General features: G+C 41.0%; 1 protein-coding gene and 1 long non-coding RNA gene across 3 annotated transcripts in view; one reads left to right on the forward strand and one right to left on the reverse strand.

Moving 5' to 3' along the window:
- The window catches only part of LIX1 (limb and CNS expressed 1), a 52375-nt gene that overhangs the window by 10652 nt on the left and 14116 nt on the right, over positions 1–27607 (forward strand). Inside the window, exons 1-3 of one of the 2 annotated variants that reach the window (XM_044947280.2) lie at positions 8879–8997; positions 9426–9589; positions 26564–26704. In XM_044947280.2, coding sequence (XP_044803215.1) covers positions 9440–9589; positions 26564–26704 — 291 coding nt within the window. In that variant the 5' untranslated portion in view covers positions 8879–8997; positions 9426–9439. Of the gene's footprint in view, positions 1–8878; positions 8998–9425; positions 9590–26563; positions 26705–27607 lie in introns of those variants that run through there. The other variant, XM_006064456.4, reaches the window with a different exon arrangement.
- LOC123334974 lies at positions 5635–8349 on the reverse strand. Its single transcript, XR_006553145.2, has 2 exons — positions 8200–8349; positions 5635–7290 (listed from the first exon to the last, which is right to left on the reverse strand). It is a non-coding gene; the product is annotated as an uncharacterized LOC123334974 (long non-coding RNA).

Here is a 27607-nt window from a genome sequence, read left to right on the forward strand (position 1 = left end):
CCAGTCGTGTCCGACTCTTTGCGACCCCATGGACTGCAGCACGCCAGGTCTCCCTGTCCATCACCAACTCCCGGAGTTCACCCAAACCCATGTCCATTGAGTCAGTGATGCCATCCAGCCATCTCATCCTCTGTCATCCCCTTCTCCTCCTGCCTTCAATCTTTCCCAGCATCAGGGTCTTTTCAAATGAGTCAGTTCTTCTCATCAGGTAGCCAAAGTATGGGAGTTTCAGCTTCAACATCAGTCCTTCCAAGGAATATTCAGGACTGATTTCCTTTAGGATGGACTGATTGGATCTCCTTACAGTCCAAGGGACTCTCAAACGTCTTCTCCAACACCACAGTTCAAAAGCATCAATTCTTCAGCGCTCAGCTTTCTTTATAGTGCAACTTAGTTATTGTGCCATAAATTTTAGAACTCTAAATATTACCTTAAAATCATTTCTTTTATACAATGTAGCAGTCTAATATTTTGTTAACAAATTATATTATGAATTCATTATTTCTGCAATCAAATTGTAAATCTTTTTTTTAATTAATTTTATTTTATTTTTAAACTTTACATAATTGTATTAGTTTTGCCAAATATCAAAATGAATCCACCACAGGTATACATGTGTTCCCCATCCTGAACCCTCCTCCCTCCTCCCTCCCCATACCATCCCTCTGGGTTGTGCAAAGGCCTATTTTGAGGGTTTTTTTTTTTCTTCTTTTTGACTCTATGTCATCAAGGTCAGGGTCCCCAGATAGACCAGGGCCTCATTGCTGGTTAATTTTGGTGTTCTGTTCCACTGATCCCAGAGAGACTACTTTCAAATCCTTTTCAACACTATGCTCCAGGCAGTCAACATAAATGGAGAACTGACACTTTAAGACAAAAGTACTTAGATCTCTGTTCAGGATAGCCACAAGCTCTAGTTATCATGAAAGTAAAACCCTAGCTGGCAAGCAACTAGCAATCACCCTACCCAGGGTTCATCTTCCTGCACCTACTCAACCATCTCCAGCTGAGACATGGCTGCCACCAACACACCCATGCTGTGTGGGCACGATGGTGGTTCTATAAGAAATCTCCTATTCTAGAAGGAAGTCTTAATCTCCCCATGAACTGTACTTTAAAAGTACTCCAAGAGTACTTTCACCTCTCTTCTGTATGTTCATTCAATTGCATGGTTCAGATATGTAGTATTGTTTAGAGTCCAGATGAATTCAGCAACTGCTTCTACATGAACAGGCCTGTGCTAGATACCAAGGAGAATACAGAGAAGAATGAACCAGAGTTCCTGTCCTCTGGAATCACAATCTGCTGTTAGGTAAATAACATACAACTCTTCTCTATAAGATGAATTGTTATCCCAAGGCATTTCATTCCTCTGGCCAGAAGTAAGCCCAGCCAAGTCTGACTTGATAAATTTAGCCAGGAGCACCACATCCATTTTGTTAGCATGCTTTATAGGAGATTAAGTGCTAAGACACAGGGCCACTGATGGAATAAGAGCACAGGAGAGGCAATTCATGTGGGCTGGAATCAGGCAGTAAGGCATGATGGAGGAGGTGGCATTTCCTCTGAAATTTGAGAGTAAATTGGATGGCTAGAAAGGAGAGGCAGAAACAACACTCAGGGTAGGAAGGAGGACTTGAACCAAAGCACAGGGGAAAAACCGTGCAGTATGTGTTCAAGGGCAAGTGAAGTCACTGCCTTTGCTGAAGCTAATGGAGGCTTTCTGCTAGGAAGGGTCAAGGTTGGACGGTTAAGGTGTTCCACATTGCTGGATGTCTTCATTGGTCAAGTGCCTTCTGTGAAGCTTTAATGCTGAACTTTATACTCAGAAAGAAAGCTGGAGGAAGGGGGAAACCTCACTTAATGAAAGACTTACTTGGAGATCTAGTCACTGCTCTGGAGACTCTCATGTTCAAATTTCAAAACACAGTGAGAAAGAAAGTACCCACAATAATGCCCATCAGCTGCATAGCAAATTGTCTTCTTATTGATAGGAAAGTATTCAAACCCTCTAAAGAGGTTTGTTTTAGTCAGCTTGGGCTTGCTGGAACAAAATACCACAGAGTGGGTGGCTTAAACAACAGAAATGTAATGGTATTTCTCACAGATCCAAGATAAAGTTACTGGCAGAATCAGCGTTTTGGTGAGAGCCCTCTTCCTGGTTTACAAATGGCTACTTTCTTGCTGTGTCCTCACAAGGCTGAGAGAGGAAGCTGTGGTGTCTCCTTCTGCTCTTATAAAAAGATACCAGTCCCATCGTGGGGCTCTAACCCTCATCAATTCAGTTCAGTTGCTCAGTCGTGTCCAACTCTTTGCGAACCCATGGACTGCAGCACACCAGGCCTCCCTGTCCATCACCAACTCCTGGAACTTATTCAAACTCATGTCCATTGAGTCAGTGATGCCATCCAACCATCTCATCCTCTGCCGTCCCCTTCTCCTCCTGCCTTCAATCTTTTCCAGTGTCAGGGTCTTTTCAAATGAGTCAGCTCTTTGCATCAGGTGGCCAAAGTATTGGAGTTGCAGCTTCAACATCAGTCCTTCCAATGAGCACCCAGGACTGATCTCCTTTAGGATGGACTGGTTGGATCTCCTTGTAGTCCAAGGGACTCCCAAGAGTCTTCTCTAACACCACAGTTCAAAAGCTTCAATTCTTCAGTGCTCAGCTTTCTTTATAGTTCAACTCTCACATCCATACATGACTACTGGAAAAACCACAGCCTTGGCAAAGTAATGTCTTTGCTTTTTAATATGCTGCCTAGGTTGGTCATAACTTTCCTTCTAAGGAGTAAGCATCTTTTAATTTCATGGCTGCAGTCACCATCTGCAGTGATTTTGGAGACCCCCAAAATAAAGTCTGTCACTGTTTCCACTGTTTCTCCATCTATTTGCCATGAAGATCTTTGCAACCCCATGGACAGTATGGTCCATGGAATTCTCCAGGTCAGAATACCGGAGTGGGTAGCCTTTCCCTTCTCCATCTTCCCAACCCAGGGATCGAACCCAGGTCTACCACATTGCAGGCGGATTCTTTTTCAGCTGAGCCACAAGGGAAGCCCAAGAATACTGGAGTGCGTAGCCTATCCCTTCTCCAGGGGATCTTCCAGACCCAGGAATCGAACCGGGGTCTCCTGCATTACAGGTGTGTTCTTTACCAACTGAGCTATTAGTTTACATCTAACCTCATAAGGTTACAACTAACCCTCATAAGGACTTCCCTTGTGGCTCAGACGGTAAAGTGTCTACCTACAATGTGGGAGACCCGGGTTCAATCCCTGGGTTGGGAATATCCTCTGGAGAAGGAAATGGCAACCCACTCCAGTACTCTTGCCTGGAAAATCCCATGGATGGAGGAGCGTGGAGTGCTACAATCCATGGGGTCGCAAAGAGTAGGACACGACTGAGCGACTTCACTTCACTTCAACCCTCATAACCTCATCTAAACCTGACTATCTCCCTGAGTCCCCACCTTCTAATAACATCATATTGTGAGTTAGGGCTTCAGCATATGAATGTGTGAGAGACACAAATATTTAGTCCAGAACAGGGTCTATTACATGTGTCTGAGAAAGCAACGTGGAGCAATGGAGTGTGATTAAAAAGTCTGATGTGCAAAGTCAACTCAGGGGTTAATTTTTTTTTTGTTTTTGTTTTTTTTAACTCTCAGATATCATAACCTGATAGTAGTCACAAAAAGGAACTGGATTTCATGCTATCATTCCTAGGATCTCCCCAACAATTCTCTCTCCTTCCACTTCCTCTCATACCCCCAGCCTCAGCCATTTGATATTCTATTTCTGTATAGTAATTTTTCCAGTTAAACATCAGTAGCCTTATCAAAGGCAAGACCTATGTATGGCCTATGAGTGTTAAACCCTAAAGTTGGAGGGTCGCTCAACTTGTCCTGACTCCAGCATCAGCCAGGTTGTTACGCATCTGATTTCTCTGGATCTCCAGCTCAGGATTCACTGCCTCTCTCCTGTCTGGTGTCAAGACTCCTCGTGAATGATTAGTGTATCTTGTCCTGGCTTATGAATAAACGCCCTTTTCCTTTAGTGTCCAAACAATGTAGAAACTCTTGAAAAAGAATTTCACTAAACTTTGGGAGAAATAATGCATAGCCAGAAAAATATGTGTTCCAGACTATAGCTCCCTGACCCTCAGGGAGAAGGCACAATCAGGCAGGGAGACTTGACCCTGACTTGTGTTCATGCCCCTCTTCCCAGGAAACCGGTGCCAAGGCCTTCCTCAGTCTTTTGTCATTTGCTGTTGTTCCTCTTGTGGTCTCTTCTTTAGTCGTTTTTCCTTGAAAGGAGGGACTGGAATGTGAGACTTAATCACAGCCCCTTCTGAAGCCCATGACTGTTGGGGCTTTACAGTGTTGCTTTTAGCTAGAGCAGAGTATTGGCTGAAGGTTGATCAGGACACCTGTTGACATGACACAGACTGACATTCACTGTGACAATTCCAAGCTGGAAATGTGTCGTATCACGTGCATGGAGAAATACAAATATTAACCCTTTGCTTTGTTTGACTGCCAAAGACAAGCATCAGAAAAATGGTCCATAGAAAATGGTAGGTGAAGTAATTCTTGTGCAGAGTCCCCTACACTTTCCCTACCAACAACTTCACAAGGGCAGCACATCTTGCATAACTTTCATGGCATCAGCTGTTCAACCAACATTTATTATGCTTCTAAAATCCTCCTGATAGATGTAGACACGCATGAAAACAACTTAAATTCCATTATAATTAGGAGTGGCTCAGAATGAGCAAAGAGCGAGACTATACATCCAGACAAAACTAAGTTAAAAATCCCAAGGCTGAGAGTTAATAGCTGTGTGACTGGACTGTACCCTGAGCATCTTTTAACTTCTTATCTCTAAGTTGTGGATGATAATACCTGTTTCTAGAAAGTGTTGTAAGAATTAAATGAGAAAATGCCTAATACCTGGCATATAATAGGCACGTGATAAGGGAGACGAGAAGAGCAACTTCTTCCTACCCTACCCAGGGCTTCTCCAACTTTAATGTGCGTCAGATTGCCTGAGAATCTTATTAAAAATGTAGACTCTGGTTCAGTAGGTCTGGAGTAGGGCCTGAGACCCTGCATTTCTAACAAGTCCCCAAGTAATATCCATGCTATCTCTCAGAGAACTACAATTTCCAGGGGAAGGGTTTAGAGATTATTTTGGGTTTGTTTTCATTTTTAAGAAGCTATTACTGGAGGCAGATCTTTAAAAAAAAAAAAATGAGTAGGTGCCAGCCAGGAAGATGACAGAGAATGGAAAGGCATTCAAGAGGGCAAACAGAAGTAAGGGGCTTGCTAGTAGCATAAAAAGCCTGAGAGAGAGGGGGGCCTGGGGTGTGATTTGAGGAGAGAAGTTTGGAATGAGAAAGAGAATCAAGACATAGGGCCTTCTATGACTTACCAAGGAGTTATTTGCTCTGAAGGTAATGAGGGACTCACAGAAGGATTTTAAGATGGGAGTGATTTAATCAACCATGACATTCAGAAAGATTACCTGGAAACCACTGAGGATGGGTTAGATGGGAAGGTGGCTGGAGTCAGGAGGGTACTGCAGTATATACGGTGAGATGTGAACCCATGAAGCAATGGCAATATTAACGGAGAGGAAGCGGTGATCAGAGACATCGGGATATGGAAGTGACAGAACTCTAGCACTTATTAGGTCTGGAAAGAGGAAATTAAGTTGAAAGTTCCTGTCAGTTTTCTGATTTGTGTGACTGCGTAAATGATAATATCACTTTTTAAGTGGCTCAGGAAAAGAGTTTATGGAAAAGCAAATGGGTTGAGTTTGAGCAATATGTTGAATTTAAGCAATAAAAAAACGGAAAGATCTATTAACAATGCTGAAGTTACAGGAGAATGTAATCATTGGCATATATTATGGTAGACGGATGACTAGAAATAGGTTCTGTCATTCAAGAGCAACAGAGTGAAGCAAGAAAAGACGAAGACAAGACTCTCACGCAAAACACCATGAAGGGTGAGCAGAGGAAGAGAGACCCATAAAAACAACTCAGAAGAAATGATAGAAACAGGGAGAATACAGTCAAAAAAGGCTAGGGATATGAAAGTTTCTAGAAGAAATTTATCAGCTGTGTCAAATGCAGCTAGAGGTCAAATAAATATGGACTGAAAGTTAGAATTAGTGACATTTGCCAGAGTCGTTTCAGAAGCTTAATGTAGCAGAACGCTAGATTGTGGTGGGTTAAAAATGAATGGAAGATAGAGAAGCAGAGAGAGTAATACAGAATATTCTTTCCAGCAGCTTGGGGTATATTGAGAAAATTTTAATAACTAGTAACCAAAAGTAGTCCCAAGTTCGAGTACTTCTTTTGATTGATTATTCATATATTGTTGTCTTGGGCATACATATGGCTGCTGAGAAGCAGTGAGGAGAAGAAACATTTAAAAATAGAAGGTCAAGAGAATGACTATTAGAACAATGCCCAGTAGAAGCGACACCAATTGATGTGAGACTGAAGGAAGTAAGGTGGGCCTGAGCACATGCACAGGTGGGTCCCTAGATGTGAGGAGAGATACTGCATGCTTGGTGGCCTGAGTTTGTAACGTGAAAGTCAGGATCATTGGCTGGTCCGTGAAGGCGCAGCTGCTGCTGGAGTCTAAACTGGCCATGAGGCCTTCCCTCCAGTTTGGGTGGTTTCTTCAGCACTCTTGACCCTTTGCTAGCGTTCTCTTTCACGCTGTCGGTGAACTTTGCTGTTACTACTTCAAAAAAATAAAGAAGCGTGTGTTTCATAAATAAAGCATCTTCAGATATGCTGATCTTGGGAATTCCAAACAACAAGCTGGCCCTCTTCCCTCTGCACTCCATTCATCTGGTTTTCCAGTCGACAAGAGAAGATAGAGATAGAAAGATGAGTTGTGTGTGCATGACATATGTTGCACTCTTCAGAGGTGATGACATACGTAAGACCATCAAAGAAATCCTTCAAAGTTGCAAAATAAAAGATCTGAAAACTGCTACTTTTATTCCTCTATAAATTTTACTTAGGACATACTTTGAACTCTAATCCACACAGTTTTACATGCCAAAATTCTTGTGTTCATTTTACCTAGATGAGTCTTCATCTTCCTACTCCAGGTCTTAGCTGAACATCATTCAGCAATGAACTAACTTAAAATAGCAGCTTAATGGCCCTTGCTGACTATCAGAGCAACAGACCGCTGGTTTTGGTTTTAGGCTTCAAGACATCACTGCTTTAATCTTCAAGACATCACTGCTGAATTCTGGAGGTCACCTACAAGTAGAAAGACAGATCAGCTGGCTCAAAAAATACTTGTTTTCCTGGACATGGGAGGGAGTGGAAGATAGGGAGCAGAAATACAATTTAGGAAATAAATGTTCTATTCTGAGTGACGTCAACTGGTAGAAAATATCACTTCAAATAGTTTTGAATGAATGAAAAACGTCTGTAATTACCAAGCTCACCTTGACCAATCAGCATACATTTTATTGGTTAATTCAATTATCCCCCCTGACAGTCTTATATTTCCCGGTTTATTTCCCAAAACACATCATAAATACTAAAAACTGCAGTTCTTAAATATATACAGACATCCAATTCCTTAGGCATCTTGATAATTTTCCTGAACTATGCCCTGTAAACTGGAAGCTGATCAGTGACCTAAGAATGAAGTAAAAGAACCAGGTGCTCTATTCAACAGCTTAGAAGGTGGTTGTGAAATATTTTTGCCTCCAGATCAAACTGTGACTCTCCTAATTTCCTGCAAAATAGCAAAGCCCTACATTTTGAAGCACATATATTCAGAAATACATCAGGAGGATGTCAAAGGGCCTAGACACCATACTACACAAAGAATGTTTGAAAGAAAAAAGCTGTTTAATCTAGAACTTGAGGAAACCTGAGAGCTTTCTACATTAGTCCGCTTTCATATACAAGTGAGAAACACCAATTCAAAATGGCTTAAGGAAAAAGCAGTTGTGTTCGTTCAGGAGCTCAAACTATGACATGAGAACTTAGTTTTTCTTTCCCTGTCTCTTGGTTCTGCCCTTCTCTACGCTGGCTTTCTTTTCAGCCGTGATTTCCCCCTTGCTTGGGCAGCACCACACTTCTCTCCCATACCCCCAACAATCTAGTGAAAAAGGAGAATCCAGTCTTCCACTATTCCCAACAAAAATTATTGACCCTAAGTGACTTGACTTTGAGGTAATATCCATCCTTCAGCCCTGGAGAAGACACAATTGAAAGAAAGGTGGTTCTTTAAAGAAAGCTTTTAGGCTTTTCCTACAAAGGGGAAAAGCAAATGCCAGGTAGGCAAAACCAACATATTTCCTATGCCACCTTCGAGTACGTAGTGGGTTTTCTTGTGAAGATGGGGATTAACTTCTCTGAGGTCAGAGTCCCAGAAATGAGAAATAGCCCGCTTGCAGGAACATTATAGGAATGCAGATTTCAGCTCACTCCCCAAAAGGACCTTTTTATAGTTAAAACCATTAGCATTTGAGATGGTGCACCTTACGATGTGCCAAGGACCAGGTCCTTCCACATGTTCAGAATCAGGGCAGATGAGCAGCTGGCAGTGGAGCTGTGCAAGGAATTCGGGCATGGAGCAGAGTCTCGCCTGCGTGACCTATAGGGTCTCCTTTGCCTCGACAATTCTATTATCCTTGTTAATTTCCACAATTCAATTTGCAGTAGAGGATAAACAAACCAAGCTAATTTGATCTGGAACTTCTGCAGGCTATCACAGGTCATTTAATCCAAAACACATGGCTGTGGCCATTACTATGTTTTCTGAAGTCATCTAACAGACGTGGTCCTTAACAAGGTTTCCATGTTATTAGTTTCACTTAGAGTTTGTTTCCCCGCCCCCCAGCCTCTTGCTTATTACACAATTGCTTTCATTCTCTTTTAGATTAGGGTGGAGAGGAGCATGAAAGAGTTTTCTTCTCTCTGCTTTTCTCCTCTTAAATCTTAAAATAGGTGAGTTCCAATGAAAGTTTCATTGCTTGTATTTTTCCCTTTGCAGGTCTAAGGATCTGTGAGAAATGGGATTCATGGATAATCATAGCTCTGGACAGAATTTTTAAGGAAAATTGTCAAAGAAGGAAGAGATTTTTAATTTGATATCAAAAATTAAATTGTAATTGTAACAGGCTGCAATGTCATTAGAATTATGGTGCCAAACCCCTTCAGCCATGCTCATGAAAAGTCAAACAATTTTGTGCTAAATAGTATTTGCCTCTTTCACAACTGAAAGCACCCCACCCCCACCCCCCCAGAACATACACATACTCTGTTTTCCTTACATTGGAAATGACATGTTACACGATCCAACCCACAAATAAAATATTGTTTTTGCCAGGGTATGTCCACCCTTAATTACTGATTATTTTTCTTGTCTTTTTCAGTGAATGTTGTGTCGATGTTACAGGAATTTTGGGAAAGCAAGCAGCAGCAGAGGGCTGCGTTCCCAAGTGAAGGTGTGGTGGTCTACGAGTCGCTGCCATCTCCTGGGCCACCCTATGTGAGTTATGTGACCCTCCCAGGGGGAAGCTGTTTTGGCAATTTTCAGGTAAGAAACCATAAACTGATCAGTGAAAGCTGATGCAGACAACATAGAGTAAGCCTTTTTATAAAATGGTAACATCGTTAAGTTTTCTTGGTTGTAATGAAAAAAAAGTTGTGCCATATTCCATTACATATGAGAAAAATTGGTCAGAGGTTCTGGCTTTTAAATTGAGTAGTTTTTAATTAGGGTGCTATCCCCTGATATTGCTTTGTGGAAAATGAATTTTATAGCATTTCATTTGCCTGATAGCTGCTCCCTTTTCCCTCAAACATTTTGGAATAAGCCTTAAAGAACAAAGGAACTTGGGCAAAGTCCTTCCATCAGGGCCTTTCCATCAGTAGGAAATCTTCATGTTCATGAAATTTGTAGTCAAATAGTAATCAATCTACTACACACCAGAGTATGAACCTACAGCAAAGGCTGAGAGTCACAGGGCTGGGTTCAGGCACCTGTGCTAATCCCAAGTTCTGTTCTGAATACCTGTAGACCTTGGGGAAACATTTATCTATTTCCCTGATTTTGAGATAGGGAATAGTACCCATGCGGTTGGTTGGGAGTCATATGAGATATACATGCAATGTGTTTATCTAGTTATAGAGGTATTCTAAGTATTGTTCTGATCATTAGTATAAAGAGTCTTCCAGTTGGTTAATTCTTTATTATGTTTATGAAAGGGTATAAATGATGATACATTTCTAGTTGTAGCCCTAGATTGTTTGTACAAACAATCAGCATCAGATTATCTAGTGTGTGCAACAAATACTCATTGAGTGACTAGGAAATACCAAGCACTGGGCCAAGTAATGAGGATATATGGTAATTACTTGGAGGAAAGAAATGTACAAAAAAAGTTATAGTAATTACATCATTATATTCAGGGGTCAATGAAGGCATAAAGGTAAGAACTTCTCAGTTTACCAATCACCTTTGTAAATAGCCCTTTGGTGCAGTGAACTTTCTTAATTTTCAATAGCTGGCAAAAATTCCTCAATTATAGTTTATGGACAATGTGAAACTCAGAAGAACTCAACTTCCCCTCTTTGACAACTAAGAAGTTCAGGGGCAAGATTTCAGTGTATCTCTTTGTAGTATAAATCTATAAAACTCTGCATCATGTAATTTTTAGGACTAATCACATACTTGATATTATTTATATTTCTACTTTTACTCTCCCTTTGAACTCGGTGTGCCTCACTCATTTTGTTTCATCCGGTTACCATGTATCTGTTTTATATTATTTCAAATCCTTTGTGGAGTGAAGGGAAGATGTAGTTTAATAAATAGACCCACAACCCTATGTCTGCCTAGGGAAAGTCAAAAAAGAATTCACAGGAAGCAATCACAAACGGAGATGGGCAATTGAGGGTGTCTTTGCCAATTGGTGAAGGCAAGATGACATTCTCAGCCTAGCGAACAGAGTGTACACAGGCATGGAATGAGAGAACCACAGGCATTTTCAGAATGTGAGGAGCCTAAGTGTGTCTTTGGCAATGAAATGGTAGAAGATGGTTAGGCTCTCACATCAAGCTGTAAGTATCTTCATGTTTCGCAATGAAGAATGGGTTTTATTCTATATAAAATCAAAACCCTTGAAAGATTCTGAGCAGGTGCAAGATATATTCAAACATGTTTCAGAAGACTTACTCTGACAGTAGCATGGGGGTAATTTTAAAGAATTGCTTTCAAAACTTCAGACACTGCCAGCCAGTGGGGTCTTGCCTTCTTCTGCCCTGAGCTGTGGTCAGCAGTAGATTTTTACATCTGACTAGTGAAAGTGAATTGCCTGATGAGGATGATTTGAAAGTGGTCTAGAAGCTTTAGAACAGAACTTGATGTAACTCTAGACACTTAGGCATGAATGAGGGACAGGGGAGGGGAAAGAAGGGCAGCGAGAATCCTGAGAATCCTGAGAAGAGGATTCTCTAATCCTTGTGAGTCTGCGGGTCCATCACTGAGCATTCAAGGTGAAAGCTGCCCACTCATACAGAGCTTGCATCAGACTTCCATTCAGGGGAGGCCTCCTAAGAAAACAGACCTACTCAGCCACAGAGCAAGGTCTTGCCAGCTGCTTAAATAATCTGGGTTTTATTTTTTTGTCCACGAATGTCAAAGATCTAAAGATCACCAAACATTTGAAGAAAAGCAAAAGAAAAAAGGCAAACAAATAAAAGAACAGAAACAATTCAAACAGCAGAGTACCTAAAAGAGTGTTACAAAAAGTATCTTCAGAAAATTATGAAAAGATAAGTATCCCTAAAGTAGCTATGAAAAAAGAAGCAAGCAGGAAACAGGAAATTTAAAATGTGATTGCCAGATTGGAACAATAAAATAAAAAAGTGAGTAAATAGATAAGTAGACATAGTCAGACTTTATTTTTGGGGGCTCCAAAATCACTGCAGATGGTGACTGCAGCCATGAAATTAAAAGACGCTTACTCCTTGGAAGGAAAGTTATGACCAACCTAGATAGCATATTCAAAAGCAGAGACATTACTTTGCCAACAAAGGTTTGTCTAGTCAAGGCTATGGTTTTTCCAGTGGTCATGTATGGATGTGAGAGTTGGACTGTGAAGAAGGCTGAGTGCCGAAGAATTGATGCCTTTGAACTGTGGTGTTGGAGAAGACTCTTGAGAGTCCCTTGGACTGCAAGGAGATCCAACCAGTCCATTCTGAAGGAGATCAGCCCTGGGATTTCTTTGGAAGGAATGATGCTAAAGCTGAAACTCCAGTACTTTGGCCACCTCATGCGAAGAGTTGACTCATTGGAGAGGACTCTGATGCTGGGAGGGATTGCGGGCAGGAGGAGAAGGGGACGATGGAGGATGAGATGGCTGGATGGCATCACTGACTCGATGGACCTGAGTCTCAGTGAACTCCGGGAGTTGGTGATGGACAGGGAGGCCTGGCGTGCTGCGATTCATGGGGTCGCAAAGAGTTGGACACGACTGAGCGACTGAACTGAACTGAGACATAGATCACGGACAAACTGATAAAGGATAACAAAGTGAAAACTAAATAACAAAGTAAATTTTCTGGAACTTAGAGCAAAAAGACAAAGAGATGGAAAAAAGACAGGACAGGAAAAGTGGGACTAATCCTGGAGGTAAACATTCATCTAATAAGAGTTCTGCTGCTGCTAAGTCACTTCAGTCGTGTCCGACTCTGTGCGACCCCATAGACGGCAGCCCACCAGGCTCCCCCATCCCTGGGATTCTCTAGGCAAGAACACTGGAGTGGGTTGCCATTTCCTTCTCTAATGCATGAAAGTGAAAAGTGAAAGTGAAATCGCTCAGTCATGTCCGACTCCTAGCGACCCCATGGACTGCAGCCTACCAGGCTCCTCCATCCATGAGATTTGCCAGGCCAGAGTACTAGAGTGGGGTGCCATTGCCTTCTCCCAATAAGAGTTCTAGAAAGAGACAAAGGAAATAAGGGGACAAAACAAATACTAAGAAATAAATACAAAGAAGAATTTGTATTAATACAAAGAAATACAAAGAGAATTTCTTTGACTTAAAGCAGCACAGATTTTCATATTGAAATGGCCCATTATATTCCAAGCAAGTTCATAACAAAAGTTACACAACTCTGTGACTGCATGAGACTTAGGGACAGCATTCTGTTCATGGATCAAAGGACTTTCGTCATTGATTTCACTGTGGGGATTTTGTTTTCTTTTAAGGTAGATTGGATTTATATGTAGGATACCTTTGGGGGATCTGATATGAAATAGGGCCAAAACTGGCAAACCTGGTCAACAAAATCAAAAACTATATCTTTGAAAAGATAAATAAGAAAGACATTTGTGAGTGTGACCTACTTATGAAGTTCTATCGCCACCTTCTCTTCATGTCTAAACCCTGCCTGCCTTCCCAGACTTCACTCAGATAGCATGTTCTCCATGAATTTTCCCTGAATCTTCCTATTAGAAGTCTCTACCTCCTCTGATTTTCCAAAGCAGTTATCCTTGTTTCTCTTCTAGTATTTAATGTTTTTTTTTACCTTATGCTACTTATGGGGCTTCCCTGTAGGCTTAGCAGTAGAGAATTTGCCTACAATGCAGGAGACTTGAGTTCAATCCCTGGGTCAGGAAGATCCCCTGGAGAAGGAAATGGCAACCCACTCCAGTGTTCTTGCCTGGAAAATCCCATGGACAGAGGAGCCTGGTGGGCTACAACCTATAGGGTCACAAAGGAGTGGGACATGACTTAGTGACTAAACAGCAACAACAGCTACTTATGTGCATGTTCAGTCTCTATAATACAATGTAAGTGCCCCAGGGACAGAGTCTCTATTCTTATATCACTAAAATGTCAAGTACTGTGTTTTGCATATAGTAAGTGCCTAATAAATGTTATTGAAAAGGAAAAAAGTGATAGTTTCTCAGTCATGTCTGACTTTTTGCAACCTCATAAACTGTAGCCCAACCAGGCTCCCCTGTCCATGGAATTCTCCAGACAAGAATACTGGAGTGGGTAGCCATTCCCTTCTCCAGGGGCTCTTCCCAACCCAGGAATCAAATTCAGGTCTCCTGCATTGCAGGCAGATTCTTTACCATTTGAACCACCAGGGAAGTTGAATGAATAACTAAATGATGAATAACAAATCAAAAAAATCAATGAAGTTTATATTTGTCCTTTTTTAGAATATTATCACTATTGACTGATATACAAAACAGTATATACTACTATATACAACATAATACATCAACTAAGGTATTTCACCTAATTCTGCAAGATGGTGGGCTAGGAAGGAAAAATCAGTAACATTAAAATCAGCTGATATCATTGTGTTCCTGTCTGTGATTAGTTTGTAAAATGGATTAATTTTAACTTATTGATTTAAAAAAAAGCCTTCTAATTCTCTCTGAATTTCATTTATGCAAAGTAACTTTTCCTCCACCCACAATCTCACATAACCAATATTTGGCCATACTCACACCCAGGGATGTGTTATGTTTGTTCATATGTAATAACTATATTTATTATAATGTACTTAGAATATAATACATTTGACAGATCTGTGAATAGATCTAGAGGATGTAAGTCTAAGAAATTTTAATGTTTTGTTTTTGCATTTGCTGCCTTGAGAACTATGAATTTCCCAATCATCCCATAAATTTCTATCCCAAATGGTAAGACTTTCCATATGTAGTAAATTTACCATCTTCCTTGTGGTCTCTAAAAAGTAGGAAACAAACTTTTAAAAACTGAACTCTTCAGCAAGGTGGCCTCTTGGTGATTTCTCTGATCATTTCAGGGTTTCCTTTTCCTTATGTTTAAACCATCATATTTTAAGGTTCTCAGGAGGATTGTTAACATCCTTGCTTTAAAAGATCCAGAATTTCCTGAATCAAATATGTTTTTGAAAATGTGCTTGGGTGATTGGCTGCCAAATCTTAACCCATTTGGCCCCAAAAATGTGATTTGAGAAAGGAAAACCAGGAAGGAAAAAAGAGAAAAAGAAAATTTCTCCAAAACCAATGTCCGTACACTTTTCTTGGTTCTTCAGAGACCGTCTTAAATGCTATTTTCACCACATAACATTTCATCATATTTTTGCCAGCAGTTGGTCTGTGAGAGCCCGCATGCTCATTCCTGCAATGCCTCTCACATAATCAAATGTCACCCTTGTGCATTGCAAATCATTTCACGATGGATTATTAACGCCAAGACCATGTGCTGGGACATGGAGAAATCATTATGCCAGCAGTAGCCTTCTTACTGAGCCATGGACGTCACCTCCAATGGTGCCAAGTAATTGAAAATACTTGAAGTGGAGTATGGGACTGGATTGCAGGATTAATCCTTCTGGTTCATGAAAGCTCTAAGAGATTACGCCCATTCATTCTTTAGAAAAGCGGTATTCAGACTGAGCTTAGTCTTCTGATTAATCAAAGGAAAGCAGTCAAAAGGCTCTGGTGGACACAAACCACTGGTTTTATGAAAAGAAACCTCCCACTGAAGTAAATGGGAGGCTTGTGTCCAAGAAGACTAATTGAAGAATTTTCAGTTCGTTTTGATGCCACAACCCCCTAAAAAACAGAGCCAGAGGGAGATAAATCAACCATAAATCTGCCTTTTAACCATGCCTGCATAAACTACTTTGGTATAGAAAAAGAGAAGTGAAAATATGAGTTGTTTTTGAATTTCTAAACAATAAATAAAACAATCTATTGTTACTAAACTATTTTTCTTTTAGAAAGTTATACTGAAACACATTAGTGCTTATTGTCTTTTATAAAAGAAACTATCTTCTAATACTGCAGGCATTTAGTATGAATTCATGCATTTTGGATGCATTCTCTCCATGCCATTTTTGTCTAGGCAGTTAATCCTTCCCTAGCCACATATCATGACCATGAAAACTTGCAATAATTTCCATTTTTTACAATAAGAGCAACACAAGAGCCATCAGCTCAACGTCTGGCTCCCCTCTTGATGAACTCAGAAGGAAAGCCACTCATTGTTTCAGCAGCTGTTTTTGTTTCCAAATCCAAAAGGGGGAACTTAATTGAGTATTTTCTCTTATTTTATATTTTGATTAAAAGTTTTGTGATTCAAGTTTTTGTTTTCAAGCCAGTGACATAGTCTTCCCTATAGTCTGCTAGAATGATTTGGGTTAGTGCACTTTATTCTTATTTGGAATAAAAAGTAAAAACTCTTTTGAGTATAATACTACACCATGTGATTATTTATGTATATGAGTTTTGATTGTATAAAAAATACATCCCCTGGCTAAAATATTGATGTGATAGTTTATTTGACGCTTAAAACACTAATTCACTGCGGTACCATACTTTTTTTTCACCTATTTTGTGGTACTTGGGCTTTTCGTATCATGCCAAGCACCATATAAAATTGAGACATTTAATATTTCCATAAAAATATGTTGATTGATTTTTTTCTTTTCTTTTCATTTTCAACCAGTATATGGCATGTGTAACAAGGTCACACAGTTGGGAGAAGTAAGCGGGAGAACACTCATAGCAGATGAGTTTCTTCCAAAGCACTGTCTCTGAGAGGCCTTCCATTTTTATGCCAGTTGGTTTTCACACCAAAGCCTTTGCCTGGAAAGACTACTTTTCTACAGCCAGTCACCTGGAAAAACTACTTTTCCAAGGTACATATTACCCAAAAGAAGGATAGGTATGTTTCATTTGTTTTAGTTACTTTTAGGGCTATAGTATCTCTAGTCCACCCCCCTCCCCAAAAGTATATATGATGAAATTAAGGCTCAAAAAGAGTGAACGGAGCACCTAAAAGCACACTTCTACATCAGCAGGACTAGGATTCAAGTCCTCCCCTGACTCTAGAACATGTGCTTGACTCCATGCCACCACCCCTAAAGAAAGCTGAGCGCCAAAGAGTTGATGCTTTCAAACTGATGCTGGAGAAGACTCTTGAGAGTCTCTTGGACAGGAAGGAGATCAAACCAGTCAATCCCTAAAGGAAATCAACCCTGAATATTCATTGGAAGGACTGATGCTGAAGCTTCAATACTTTGGCCACGTGATGCGAAAAGCTGACTCATTGGGAGAAAAAAAAACCCTCATGCTGGGAAAGATTGAGGGCAGAGAGAAGAGGGCAACAGAGAATGAGATGGTTGGGTGACATCAGTGACTGAATAAGCATGATTTTGGGCAAACTCTGGGAGATAGTGAAGAACAGGAAGCCTGGCATGCTGCAGTCCATGGGGTCGCATAGAGTTGGACATGACAGCAACTGAACATTTTTAAGGCAATAAATGCACTTTACTATCAGATATAAAACATATTTTAGACTTTCATAGGTTGCATGATTCTTCTTTTTGTTTTAAAGTATTAAATCACAATGAACTAAGTTTATAAAGTTAAGTTTTTTCCCAAGAGAGAAGGACTAGGAGAAAATTTGATTAATTCATAGTCATGGCTAAATGGAATTGTAATGTTCTCTTTTTACTGATTATTGAATAAGGCCTAGCCTTAACATTCCATGCTCCAAAGAAAGATTTAGTTCCTGCCATAAAATTGAGACTACTGCCTTGCACTAATGCTGTTTTAATGTCAACTATTACTGTTTGAAATCAGCCACGACCTCTTCTTTGTCACTAGATGTGTATACCTTGACTCAGACGCACGACATGCTATGCAATGTAACTTAACTTCTAAAGGAGGTATTTCCTGGTAGAAATCTCCACAGGAAAGCATCCTGTTTGGCAACTAAGGAGACTCAAAGATAGGAAGATTAGTTAAAACCCCTTCCCATTTGAAAGTCATATGTCAGCTAATGATCCAGGCTTTAATGGCTTGCCTGTGAAACTGGAAGTGAGTATTGTTTTAATGAGACCTGGTTATCACCCAGAACTCTTTGCTGACTTTTCATCAAGCAAAGTGAACAGAGATAGTTATTGCTGTTCCCAATAGAACCTCCACATATAGTGAAAGATAATGCTTTGGGAAAGGCTCCAGGTAAATTGACTCGGGACAATCTCCAGAGGGACAATCCCCAGCCTTTGCTATTAAACTTGAGGAAGATGCTCACAGTCTTAGGAGTTGCTGAGTGAGGAAGAAAGGCTGACTTCACCTTTCCCCACCCCATCCCTGCATCTCTCTCCACACAATCAGAGCCAAGTCCTTTTACATCAAAGCAACTGTAAAAATAAACCAAAACTTTGAGCTCTGATCAATCCATCTTGTCTTCACCTTAACTTGAAAAAAAAGAATAAGAAGAAAAGAAAAAAGGGAAAAGAAAAAAAACCTGCAGGAGCCAAGCACAACATGGTTTTGTAATAGTTGCCAGGGACCTGGGTCTAGGTATGTGTGTAGAATAGCATTTGCAGCAGAGGTAAAGGAAGGAGGAGGCCAGGTGGTTTATATTATAAAAATAACATTCTGACCCACCATGTGCGTGAAACGTTTCTTTCAGTTGACAGGAACTGGGTGAGTTTTCCCTGAAAATTGGACTCCCAGACCAGCCCCTCCCCCACACCTAGCAAAAACCATCCCCCCCCCCCCACCCCCCCCATTCCCAGCACACACAGAGCTCCAAATTGTTCCCAATGTATTTACAGCCAGCCTGACCTATGGGGGAAGAGACACCATATTAACTTGGGTGATTGAGTCTTAACGGTTGCCCTTTTTCTCATCACCATCTGGGAAGAAAAAAAAAAAAAAAAGCTAATATATCCACAATTAGATAAATTGGAGCATATGCACATGTTCATGCTTAGACCAGGGCAGTCGAGGTCTTAAAGAACTGAAAGGGGACAATTAGCATCAGGGCCTGGTTTGTGTGGTATTCTTTGTGCTGATGGCTTGCTGTCAGGATGAAAGCGAGGTGTTGGTGACACTGGCCAGAGCTGGCAGGCTGTACATGCAGACTCTGCAAGTCGCTTGCTGAGACCTGGACTCCGAGTCATACCAGCAAATGCCCCCCACCACCTGAATGACAGGCTTGACAGCCTAAAGAATCTGGGCAAGAATTCTCACCTCGCACAGAGTCCGTTTATTTGGTTTTGCCACCTGCAAAGCTCCAGCTTGGGAGAGCCCCTTGGGTCCGACGTGCTACTGAGCAAAGGCCACTAAATAACACTGACCTGCTGTTGGCCCCAGAGAAGATGGCGTCTTCAGCTCCGAGTCTACATGTAGACACGGTCTGTCAAATGTATAATACACAACGGGTCTTTTTCAAAAAACCTGCTCCTTACCAACCACTTTTCAGCTCCTCAGCTACCACTGGTAGGCACAGAATAAAGTGTACCTAACTTGATTTGGGATCTGCACACTTTTATTTTTCTTGATGTCTTTAAAATGTAAATGTGAAAAATTCTAAAAAGTCTATTGTTTAAGATGGAGAAAAGTCACTTATATTGATATCTTTCCACAGACTTTCTTTTGAACGCCCTATAGTTGGGGTGTATGGACAGAAAAATATTAGTATCGGGAAACAGTCACTCAATACATGTTCTAATACAAAGCATGGGAAAAACTGTTAATAAAATAAGGAATACTAGGAAAGTTAATATTCAGAATATAAACTGTGTCATCCTGGCTGGAAAATGTTTCTGTGAATAGTAATGCACTTATAATAATTTCAATTTTTATTGTTATCAATAATTAACAATAAAACTAGTATCTTATTAGGCATTTCTATGTTTACAATATGTACATGACTGCTAAAATTTTATTTCAATGAATTTTTAAAATTTCTGTACATCCTAAAAAAATGGGCTAACTACCATTTTATTTCAGGACAGCCCACTGGCTGTCCTGTTTATTTATTAAACCAATAAATCTTGGTTTAATTTTTCTGTTGTATAGTATGACACATGGAAAATTATCATGAAGAAATAAGAACCGCTGAGTAAAAAGGAATATTGAGACTTCAGTTAAGTTAGAAGTGCCTATATACTTCCTAAAGGCTTAATTTTAGAAGAACAGTCATAAACGATTTTTTTTTTCAACCTGAATGCTGCTGTCCCTAACTTTTGTGTAAAAGTAATTTCTCTAGTGAGAAATTAGGCTGTTTCATGTTAGCAGAGGTGGATATACTATTGCGATATTGAGATTCATAATGACATATATTTTGGCCCCTGCCCAAATGCCCCTGACACCCCTAGGATTTCCTAAGTGATAAGAGTGATAAAGGTATCTTTTAGTATTCATAACAAATAAAGGGTTATACCACACCTGAGTTTATGTTAATGAAGTGGCTTTTGGGGAAGCTCATAGTGATGGTGCCTGGTTGCTAGGAGAATCAGCCATATAACGAGAAGTTTAGAATTTTCAGCCCCGACCTCTGATCTGATAAGGGAGAGGAGCCAAAGATTGATTTATGCACCAGTGGCCAAAGATTTCGTCAATCACGCTTATGTTATGAAGACTCCATACAAGTCCTAAATGGTGGGATTCAGACAGCTTCTAGGTTGGTGGTGCTGGGAGAAGGCATGGAAGCACAGAGTCCTTCCACACACACCTTGCTCTATGCATCTTTCTCTGACTGTTCCTGAGTTGTATCCTTTTATAACAAATCAATAATCTAGTAGGTAACTAATTTTTATGAGTGCTCTGAACTGTTCTAGCAAATGATGGATGCTGAGGAAGGAGTTGTAGGAATCTGTCATTTTTAGCAGTTTGGTCAGAAACACAGAGGACAGCCTGGACTTGTGTGATTGGTGTCTGAAGTGGGGTAATCTGGTAGGACAGAGCCATCTATGGAATCTGATGCTATCTCCAGGTGGACAGTTTCAGAATTGAGTTAAACTGTAGCATACCCAACCTAGACAGCATATTAAAAAGCAGAGACATCACTTTGTCAACAAAGGTCCATCTAGTCAAGGCTATGGTTTTTCCAGTGGTCATGTATGGATGTGAGAGTTGGACTGAAGAATTGATGCTTTTGAACTGTGGTGTTGGAGAAGGCTTTTGAAAGTCCCTTGGACTACAAGGAGATCCAACCAGTCCATCCTAAAGGAGACCAGTCCTGGGTGTTCATTGGAAGAACTGATGTTGAAGCTGCAACTCCAATACTTTGGCCACCTGATGCAAGGAGCTGACTCATTGGAAAAGACCCTGATGCTGGGAAAGATTGAGGGCAGGCAGAGAAGGGGACGACAGAGGATGAGATGGTTGGATGGCATCACCGACTCAATGGACATGAGTTTGTGTGGACTCCGGGAGTTGGTGATGGACAGGGAGGCCTGGCGTACTGCGGTTCATGGGGTCTTAAAGAGTCGGACACGACTGAGCGACTGAACTGAACTGAACTGTAGCATACCCAGCTGGAACAAGAGAGTTAGTTGGTGTGAAGGGGAAAACCCCACATATGGTGGTGACCAGAGACTGTTCTCCCTCTCAACCATGAAGCCAGTGAAACTTCTGCTGCATAGGTTACTTCAAATCACAGGCCAGTTTTTAAAATGTGTGATTTCTTATTGCTTTTCTCATACAAAATCCCTCAAACTGTGTAAGCTTCAGGTCCCACACAAAACCTGGTTCTGCCTCTGCTGATTAGAAATGAGACACAGAATGGACAGAAGCTACAGCAACATTCCTCTAAGGATAGTCCTGGATCCACCTGCCTCAGAATCACCTGGGAAGCTTGTTAAAATGCAGACCCCCACTGCAGTCCATCTGAAGAGACTCTGACTGGGAATGTGCATGTTATCAAGTTCCCCAGGTGATCTTACCAAGAAAACTAAAGGTTTCGAATTTTTGGTTTGGACTGCTGGCCGAGGCTTAGCAATGGTCTTTATAACATACCCTGTGGGCTCCTAGTAGCTTGTCAATGATCTCACATCCAAAATAAAATAAAGAGCCAGAAGGAGCTGGTCTTGGGAGAATTTCTCATCCGGTGGAGCCGGAGAAGTTTAATTTAAATGACTTTTTGCTCTTGAAGGGTTACCAAATATATCTTAAAGTTGTTGAGGTAAAAACCCTTAAAATTTGTGTGGTAAAACTCTCAAGTCTCTTGGCTCCATTCTTAACCAAGGGAACAATTCCAGACAGCACAAGAAAATTCTAACAGGGACTGACAGTTGATCTCCTGTTCTAGTCACAGCTGGTCTTTCTCCATTTTCCTTATTCCTACAGTCCAAGTGAAGAAAAGAACCAAAAGGACATAGGAGAGAAGATGATATTAATATAATTGTTAGCACATGCCTTCATCACTGAGGACAGTTTCTTGAGACCCTACACTGCTTCTTCCTTGGCCTTTTCTTTTAAAAGAAGTTGAGTTCATCATGTGGGAATGGGAAGAGATATTCTTGGAATCTTATGTCAAAACAATCCATGGAGTACCAAGTATTTAGCTTGGGCTAAAGTATGAATTCCCTGGTGGCTCAGACGATAAAGCGTCTGCCTACAATGCGAGAGACCTGGGTTTGATCCCTGGGTTGGGAAGATCTCCCGGAGAAGGAAATGGCAACCCACTCCAGTACTCTTGCTTGGAAAATCCCATGAACAGAGGAGCCTGGTAGGCTACAGTCCATGGGGGTCACAAAGAGTTGGACATGACTGAGCGACTTCACTCACTCGAAGTACTATCTATACTGATTTGGGGAATGCTGGGAGAGTTTAGCCAAATTATCTCTCTTCTCTATTCCAAGGTAGGTGACCATTTCTGTGACAAGCTGAATAGTGTTGTGGTTAAAAATCTGGGCTTTCAGTCTGACAGACAGGGGGTTTAATCTTGCTTTGATAATTTTTTAAGTTGTATGATTTTGGGCTATATAACCTCTGTTTTCTCAAGGGAAAAGTAAGGATCACAATAAAATAAACCTTACAAGATTGTGGTGATAACTAAATGTGACAATCGACATAAAACACTCAGCTTGTACGTGCGTGCCAAGTCACTTCAGTCGTGTCCAACTCTTTGGGACCCTGTGGACTATAGCCTGCCAAGCTCCTCTGTCCATGAGATTTCCTAGCAAGAATATTGGAGTGGGTTGCCATTTCTTCCTCCAGGGGATCCAGGGATCAAACCCACGTCTCTTCTGTCTCCTGCATTGGTAGGTGGGTTCTTTACCACTAGCACCACCTGGAACAGCTTAGCTCAGCACCCAGCAACAAGGATTACTATTAGTGAGTTCTGCCTCAAGGAAATGGCAACCCACTCCAGTATTTTTGCCTGGAAAATCCCATGGACAGAGGAGCCTGGCGGGCTACAGTCCATGGGATTGCAAAGAGTCAGACACGACTGAACAACCAAGACAGACAGACCTCAAGGGTGGGCTGAAGAAGTTCCCAATTACCTGATGGGAGCAAAGCTTCTGTGTTAGCTATCTGTGGCTGGGTAACAGATTGCCACAAAACTTCTCATTGTCTCACTCTTTCTGAGGATCAGGGATCTGGAAGCTGCTTAGTTTTGTAGTTCTGGCCCAGGGTCTCCCAGAGGTTGCAGTCAAGCCTGGAGCCACAGACATCTAAAGGCTTGATGGGGTCTGGAGGATCAGCTTCCAATCTCCCTCAGAAGGCTCTTGGCAGTAGGAATTAGTTAGATCCTTAGCATGTGTACCTTTCAGTAGGACTACTCACAACACAGCAGCTCACTCTTCCTAGAGAGAAAGCAAGTGTGACCAGGAAGGACCACAGTGCCTTTTATAATCTAATATCAAATGTGACGTACCATAGCTTCTGCCATATTCTGTTGGTTACACAGACCAACCCTGTACAGTATGGGAGGGGACTGTACAAGTGTGTGAATACCAGGAGGCAGGGATCGCTGGGGGTTCTCTCAGAGGCTGGCTACCCCCACCTTTAAATAGTTTTCCTGAGCAATGCCACAGATGCTCTTTTTTTTTTTTTTGGCTTTAATTTTAGAGCTGAGAGGCTTTGAAATGATTATAGTTGTTTATAATCTACCGGCAAATGAAAGGCATCCAAGCATCAAGATAAATGTCTGAGTGGGGTCTTCTAGCCTCTTGAAAAACATGTGGCTCCACATGCTAAAGAAATCCACAGCTGCCTTTAGTAAAATCTTGACTATTAAATATTCCAGCCCTGCACTTTCACAAAGTGCAAAGGACAGAAGTTGTCTCTCTGTGTTAACAAGTAAGAATGGTTAGCGGATAAGTCATGGTTTACAAATCTGTATTTATGATTGGGGTCTGGCTGACAAACAGCAAGAATAAACCATACAACCTGGGGAGTCCAATTCCAGCAGGAAGTTGCTTTGAAATAACATCATACTTCATTCACTCCCCAAATGATGTCTTTGACGACCAGTTTGGACACATCAATAAAACGTCCTGTCACTTACCATATTTTATTTTCTTGCAGCATTTCCCACTGTTTGATGGTAACTCTCACAGTGCCTGTGCTTTCAGCGCAATCCACACTCGGATTTCGATTTGCCAAGTAGATTGCTTTTGGCCAAATTTCTTGTCCAAACACAGGTCCTTACAGTTTGAGAGTTCCCACTAAAAGATCCCTAAAGAAAAATATGCAGTTTTACTGGCTTGGATTTGTAGCTCCAAAATTTAAAAGAAAGCGGCTGGTTAACATTATAGACATTTTGAAGTACTTGTCTTTCAGAAATGCAAAGAACAATAGCAAGGAAAGCCTTTGATGGCTCAGAATTTATTTTATTTTATGTACTTATTAATTGGTACACTTTCTCCCCCATTTTAACCAAAGATTCTGTACATTGAAACAATAAAATAAGTAAAGACATGTGTCTTCTTTAAAAATCTCGATACTGGTTAAATCTCAGAGTCCTTTTCCATGCTTTCTGGGTAAAGGCTTTTTCTGTTCTCTCAGCCCTGCAGCACTTTGATCTCAGAAGCAGTGCCATTTGGTTGTAAATGTATGTGGCGCCTTTGATCTAGTACTTAGCTGGTCTTATTTAAAATAGATAGCTTCTTTTATCTAAGTCGTGTTTACTAGGTCTCGCTCTATGAAAGATGGTTTAAATTGCTATTATTTAGATAGAAAGTTACATAAAGTTTCGTAAGAGTGCCCAGATCTGAATCTAATTCTCTAAATTCTAAAACCCCAACGGCATTATTATATGTTTCATACAGCAAATTCTTATTAAAATGAGCTGCTTTTACAGATGTCAGGTAATATTTGCAAAAACTCTGTTTGCTTTTTAACAGGGAACTGATTTTCCAAAGAATAATAAACATCCTACACTCGGGCAAAATGAGTACTCTCAGAGCGCCTAACTAAAAGGCCAATTTTTCCCTCTGCAATTCACATATTAGTATATTTTTCTATTACTGGATTATGAATACAACAAAGGGTATATTGAAATGGGACTTCTAAAAATTAATAAGTGTATATCTTAAATTCTCTTCTTTAAGAGGATTTCTTAAATACTTTGTCAGTCGCTTTAGTGATGGGTGCTTTCAATTTCCTAGGCTATATTCAATTATTCATTCAACAAACTATGTTGCAGGGGCAAAGACAGAGAGAGATTAGGTCAAAGACTCGGCCCTTAGGTTGCTCACAGCCTGGGTTTGGGCGGCAGAGCGCTAGTAGACAATTACACCTCAGTGTGGTGTGTGCCTCTTATGGATGCTGGTCCTCCCAGCCTGCAACCGGGAGTGCTCAGGGAAGGTCTCCTGGAAGAGGTGGTACCCAAGCTTTAGTGAAAGACTACTGACTCAGAATTCGTATCCTGTACAAATATTTCCAGCCAGATCCATAACTGCAAAGACACCTCTCCCAGTCTCCACACCCCTGGTTTAAGGCAGCTGGCCTAAACCTTGAGAGAGGTCTAAAGCTTGAAGGGTGTTGCTGCCTGAAGCTACATAAAAAGCTTATAGATTGCCATCCAACAATAAAGAGAAAAAGCCCAAACCATCTTTCACAGAAGCCACTTGGTCCTAACCTGAAGGTTAAAAACACATAAGCCTGAGGTACTCTCATAGAGTGTTACCACATTCTGAGTATTTTCAGTGCTTTCTCTATATTAATGAATTGAGCCTATCCTCAACCCTACGACACAGGGACCACTATTATTCCCATTTAGATAGGAGGAAATTGAGGCACAGAAAGACAAGTTTGTCCCTGGTTTTTCAACTAGTAAGTTCCAGAGTTGGAATCGGAACCCAAGGAGTCTGACTCCAGAATATATGTTTTTAATTATTGTGTTAAACGTGTCTCCCATTTTCCTTCGTTCCTTACTTTCTTTTCTCTGAAATAAAGATTTGAGGAGGGCCCTGGTAATGAGTGCAATCACTAAGCACAGAACAGTTGCCATTATTACTTTTGTTATTATTTATTAACAGAGCGTGAAAGCCTCTCGTACATAGTAGGCATTCAGTGACTGTGAAATAACACTAAAACATTTGAAGACTAACCAAGACATTTGCATGGGCTCTGGGGCTGCAAGAAAGTCTGCATGATCATCAAGGGGATTAGCAATGGCTATGGAAGAATAGATGCAGACGGTAAATGTATAAATAGAAATAAATGTCCAGAGACCCATTGAGTTGGGGCAAAATGATGAGATGCCAGATTCTTTAATGACTCCTTTCTCCTTCCCTTCTTAAGTGCTGCTTAAGTAGAGCTGAGGCCAGACGGGATGCAGCTAAAGTGGCCCTAATCAACTCCCTCTTCAACGAGCTGCCCTCTCGCCGGATCACCAAGGAATTCATTATGGAGAGTGTGCAGGAAGCAGTTGCCTCCACCAGCGTGAGTACCCACCAGGGAAGGCGGAGCTGGCTATACTGAGAGTACTGAGGCCTTTGAATCTTGGGAGATGCTATGTGTACAAGTTCTTTAAGAACTGTGCAGGTGTTTTTGTTGTTTTGTTTTTTTTTTAAACCCATTAAATCATTAATTTTCAGCAAAAAGAGCACTTAGCTTGAAAATCATGATATTGGGGCTGTCTCCCTAGCCATGTCTCAGCAAGATTCTTCAGCCTTCCTGGATCACAGTTAATCATGCTGTCTATCAAAGTGGATCGAATTATCCATCTTGATTTGTTTATTTGGGTGTTTGCTGTTTGAGGAGCACTGATTCTTTTAGGGCCTGAGGATGCATGCAGTTGAATACCACTTTAACCTAGACATAAAGAAGTTCAGTTTTTCCCAAACTTGACTAATCATAAAAATTATCTGAAGCACTTGTTAAAAGTGCCAATTCCCCCGCCAGCACGAGGTCCTGCAATCTGTGTTTTTAAGGAAATACTAACTGCTTGAAGTGAAGTGAAGTGAAAGTCACTCAGTTGTGTGTGACTCTTGGCGACCCCATGGACTCTACAGTCCATGGAATTCTCCAGGCCAGAATACTGGAGTGGGTAGCCTTTCCCTTCTCCAGGGGAATCTTCCCAACCCAGGGATCAAACCCAGGTCTCCCACATTGCAGGTAGATTCTTTACCAGCTGAGCCACAAGGGAAACCCACTAACTGCTTAGCTATGAGAAAAGCTGTATGCCTAATATTTGTTAGATGTTAGAGTTATCACACTTAATATCGATTACTTTATTCCGAGAGCTCGGGAAATTTCTGTAATAGATGGAATTAAATGCAAAGTGCTTTGAGAGCCAAACTATGTCTTAGAAATTTAGACAGGACATTTTCTCGCCAATCTAGG

The sequence above is a fragment of the Bubalus bubalis genome, chromosome 9 (assembly GCF_019923935.1).
Source record: "Bubalus bubalis isolate 160015118507 breed Murrah chromosome 9, NDDB_SH_1, whole genome shotgun sequence".
NCBI lineage: Eukaryota > Metazoa > Chordata > Mammalia > Artiodactyla > Bovidae > Bubalus > Bubalus bubalis.